Source organism: Babylonia areolata, chromosome 2, assembly GCF_041734735.1.
Source record: "Babylonia areolata isolate BAREFJ2019XMU chromosome 2, ASM4173473v1, whole genome shotgun sequence".
NCBI lineage: Eukaryota > Metazoa > Mollusca > Gastropoda > Neogastropoda > Buccinidae > Babylonia > Babylonia areolata.
This window is the reverse complement of record NC_134877.1, coordinates 28235233-28240232: the sequence shown is the minus strand read 5'-3', so window position 1 is coordinate 28240232 and position 5000 is coordinate 28235233. Positions and strand designations below refer to the sequence as shown.

At 46.5% G+C, this 5000-nt stretch overlaps 1 protein-coding gene across 2 annotated transcripts in view; it reads left to right on the top strand.

Annotated features, from left to right (window-relative positions):
• LOC143300027 (zwei Ig domain protein zig-2-like) overlaps positions 1-5000 on the top strand; it is a 12665-nt gene that overhangs the window by 554 nt on the left and 7111 nt on the right. For both annotated transcript variants that reach the window (XM_076613586.1, XM_076613593.1), the window contains exon 2: positions 1697-1856. In XM_076613586.1, the coding sequence (XP_076469701.1) occupies positions 1779-1856 (78 nt within the window). In that variant the 5' untranslated portion in view covers positions 1697-1778. The remainder of the gene's footprint in view (positions 1-1696; positions 1857-5000) is intronic.

Genomic DNA, 5000 nt, shown 5'->3' with positions numbered 1-5000 from the left:
ATTTCTTTTTCTTCTTCTTCTTCTTTTAAACTTCACTCTTTTTCTGTTGGGTGATTTTTTTCTGTGGATTTTTTTTCTTCTTCTTTCTTTCACATTTCATGATCTTGAGTTGTACTGAAAAGCATAATGGTTGCAACTTGATAACTTGATAAACAGTCACAAGTACTTCAACTTCGGGAAGGACAAGTAACGAACCAGGATCAGGATCTGGGGCGTTGTTTTATACAACTTAGCCATTTTTGGCTTTTTATGCCCCTTCAAATTTACTCCTTTACATTGTTGGTCAGGTCGTTGACTAGCTCAGTCATTTTATCCATCAAAGTCATATTTCGATTTTGTCAATGAAATATCTCTCCTTTTATATAGCCAACATTTTATCACGCGCACCACTTTTTGTTGTTGTCAACATTTAAAAAAGTAGGGTTTTTTTCCGTGATCTGTCCATTTATCACCCCTCTCTCTGTCCACTATATGTTGTCTTACACCAGACGGGAGTAGTGTGTGTATGGCTGATGCAATCCCTCCCTCCCTCTCTCTCTCTCTCTCTCTCTCTCTCTCGTGACACAATTCTTTAGTAGTAGTAGTAGTAGTAGGGACGGTGTCTGGTTACACCTAGACCGCGAGGTCTAATATTTGTCCCCTCTTGGTTTTTGGTATTGATTGTTTTTGCGTAGGTCGGTCGTACCTAATGGGGTTTCTACTCATCATAGCCATAAAATAGTTCTTCTAGCTGGGGCAGTTTGTCAATCAGGTTCTTGAACTCATTCACAGATTTTGCCAAATTTAACTGATTGAGGTAGTGCATTCCAGGGGTTAGCGACTCTATGTCCATGATGTTGGTCCAATTTCCACTTTATTTGCGGAATTTTACATGTCTTGGAATTATTGTATAAACGTTCCTCCTCTGCAAACAGGCCTATAGCATTGCAGCAGATTGTTCAGGAATTGTATTCTCTCTCTCTCTCTCGTTCTTTGCATTTACTCTCTTTTTCTATTTCAGTGTTTTTAAATAGTTCAGTCATCTTTGCCTTGTACCCATTTGAGATGACTGAGTTAGACAGGGCTTCAGCCTCTGACCGCCGATGCAACACAATGTCAGGTTCAGGTTGAGTGTTTTTTGTACGTCCGGACGTAACACTCATCCATGACAGTTTCCATTCAGTTTCTCAAGGAGGCGTCACTGCGTTCGGACAAATCCAGATATATATATATATATATATATATATATACGCTACACCCCATCTGCAAGACAGATTCCTGGCCAGCAGCATAACCCAACGCGCTTAGTCAGGTCTTGACTGCATTTATTCTGTTATCATTTGTATAGTCCACCAGAGCGGATTTCTTCTTACAGAGTTTTGCCAGAGAGCAACACTTTTTAGTGCCATGGGTTCTTTTCCAGTGCGCTGAGTGCGTGCTGCACACGGGACCTCGGTGTATCTTCTCATCCGACTGATTAGACGCTCAGTTTGATTTTTTTTTCCCCAGTCAAACTTGGGAGAAAGGGAGAGAGCGGGAATCGAACCCAGACCCTCACGGACACTGTACTAGCAGATAAGCGTCTCAACCATTGTGCCACCTCGCTCCATCGATGACAGATCCTGTCTAAAATGTGCTGAAGGTGTCTTATTTTACCAGGGTGTAAATAAAAGCACACAAGGTAGTCAAATGCTCGTATGTGGGGGTGTGGTTTCAGAGTTGACATCAGTGACGGTGATCTGACCACGATTCGTGACGCTGCCAGTTTGCTGCCAACCAGCTTGCACGACGATAACAGGATGATGGTGCAGTTATCTCCCTGTGTGCTCCTGTTTCTGCTGTTCTCCCTGCCTCTCCTGGCCTCTGCCTTCCTCATGGTGAGTGTGTCAGTCATCACATTGCACCCTCCTCATGGTGAGTGTGTCAGTCATCACATTGCACTCCGTCTGCCCTCCTCATGGTGAGTGTGTCAGTCATTCCATTGCACTCCGTCTGCCCTCCTCATGGTGAGTGTGTCAGTCATTACATTGCACTCCGTCTGCCCTCCTCATGGTGAGTGTGTCAGTCATTACATTGCACCCTCCTCATGGTGAGTGTGTCAGTCATTACATTGCACTCCGTCTGTCCTCATGGTGAGTGTGTCAGTCATTACATTACACTCCCTCTGTCCTCCTCATGGTGAGTGTGTCAGACATTACATTGCACTCCGTCTGCCCTCCTCATGGTGAGTGTGTCAGTCATTACATTGCACCCTCCTCATGGTGAGTGTGTCAGACATTACATTGCACTCCGTCTGCCCTCCTCATGGTGAGTGTGTCAGTCATTACATTGCACTCCCTCTGTCCTCCTCATGGTGAGTGTGTCAGTCATCACATTGCACTCCCTCTGCCCTCCTCATGGTGAGTGTGTCAGTCATCACATTGCACTCCCTCTGCCCTCCTCATGGTGAGTGTGTCAGTCATCACATTGCACTCCCTCTGCCCTCCTCATGGTGAGTGTGTCAGTCATCACATTGCACTCCCTCTGCCCTCCTCATGGTGAGTGTGTCAGTCATCACACTGCACTCCCTCTGCCCTCCTCATGGTGAGTGTGTCAGTCATCACATTGCACTCCCTCTGCCCTCCTCATGGTGAGTGTGTCAGTCATTACATTGCACTCCGTCTGCCCTCCTCATGGTGAGTGTGTCAGTCATTACATTGCACTCCGTCTGCCCTCCTCATGGTGAGTGTGTCAGTCATTCCATTGCACTCCCTCTGCCTTTCTCATGGTGAGTGTGTCAGTCATTACATTGCACTCCCTCTGCCCTCCTCATGGTGAGTGTGTCAGTCATTACATTGCACTCCGTCGGCCGGTATCAGGCCTCTCTGTCGCATGATAATAATAATAATAATGATAATGATAATAATAATATTTATATAGCACTGAATCTTGTGCAGAGACAAATCAAAGCGCTTCCGCACCAGTCATTCAAACGCATGCATAACTCTAAAACTGGAGGAAGAAGAAGAAAAAAAAAAAAAAAACCCACCAAAAAACAAAAAAACAAACAAACTGAAGACAGGGAAGAGGCAGGGTAGAGAGGCTAATCTGGGAAGAGGTGGGTTTTGAGGCCAGACTTGAAAGAGCTGAGTGTGGAGACCTGACGAAGCGAAAGAGGAAGTTCATTCCAATTACAAGGTCCAGAGGCAGAGAAAGAACGGCGGCCAACAGTCGCATAGATTAGGCGTCTGTTGTTGTTTTCTTCTAATGTGACGCTTTAAAGCCTTTATTATCTATTCCTAGCTTTTCTCCGGAAATGACGTTTGGACATGTTGATAATTTCATGTTATTTGTACACAGTTGGGTTTTGTTCTTGTTGTTGAAAGTTTGTTTCACAGTGCAGTTTGATATTTGCTTTTCTCTCTCTCTCTCTGTATCTCTGTCTCTGTCTGTCTGTCTGTTTGTCTCTCTGTCTCGAGCGTTGCAACTTATATTGCATTACGTTCTAGCTCTATGACGTGTTTTTTTATATTTTATTATATATATATATATATATATATATATAAACAAAGTCGCACAATGTCGACGCTGAACTGAAGAACACACTACTGTCTGTCGCTTTCTCTCCCATTGTGTTCCATTCATTGCGTAGATTTTGAAGGTCAGTTCCGCATCAGTTTGAAGGTCATTTCAGTGTCAGTCAAAGTAGGCGAACCCACTGAGCTAGAACTATTTTTAGCTCAGTGAGGCCCGCCACAACTGCACTCACTCACAGTGACGGCGGGACCCACGGGAAAGTTTATAAATAGAATTTGCGTGTGACCCCGCTGATGCAATGGGGATTCCCGCCACACCTTAATCCCCCCCCACCCCCTCCACTCCCCCACTTCCTGTGCCCCCCCCCCCCCCCACCCCACCCCGGACAGAAATAAAGCACATGCAATACTGGGTGGGTGGCGCGGCCAGCAGGAAGCACAGGCACGCACTACCCATGTTCCGATCATGTTCTCTGACATCCTGTACGTGGCTCAACGCACAGCCGACCACCAAGGCCGCGGGAAGTCTGACACTGTGTGTGTGTGGGGGGGGGGGGGGGGGGGGGTGTTGGCCTTTCTCTCAGGTTGTGGCGGGTCCCAGGTTCACTCCGCTGTTGATCTCCATGCTGTGGGACAGCCTGTCTGCACTTGAGTTGCCACTACTGTGTTTGTTTAGTGACCGAGAAGCGGGTTGTAGCAACGACACTGTGCACACTGACAGGCCTGACTTAGCGCTAAGTCCGAGACCTTTGTGAGTCTGCAAAGCGACAGAAGGCTTAATATCAAACAAAACCATGCTGACATTGAGAGAGAGAGAGAGAGAGAGAGAGAGAGAGAGATCTGAATGTAGACTGTGTGTGGATGTCTTTCTGTTAAAAAATAATGAAACTAGAGACACGGTTTCACATCGGAACATTCTCAGTGACAGGTTTTCACCTTTTCCTTTCTTCTTATCATCTATATCTGGCTTACTCGTATGCCCCACTGACATAGATCTACATAGGATAAACAACTAACATCACTTGATAAGCGACCCTGCTTGCCCCTTGTATGTACATGACTACAAAGCACCCAAGTGAAATCCCTGTACTGTGAACTGAGGAGACCCAGTGACAGCTGTGATTTAATTCAACTCCATTGTGAGAGGGACCCCCACCTCAGAGTGATGGAGTGAGTGTGTGCACTGGCTGTGAGGCCAAATCATGTCAAACTTGTCTGGTGCTGATGAAATTCTGCAGAAACACGGCACCGCTCACACTCCACCGTTCTTCCGTGTCTGTCGTCATTTCCGCTTCTGCTGACGCAATACAGACGCTCATGGTCGCAATTCAGGCGAGACTGACCTCAATCCTCCCTTCAGGAGTGGCAGTGACGCTCTCGCTCTCTCTCTCTCTCTCTCAGTACTTCACCATGCGCTCACTGTGGTGGCGGTCACAGTGGTCTTACATGTCACCTTGGGCTGAGAACTGATGCAATCACTGAACCAGTCCAGGAGAGGGGGGGTTG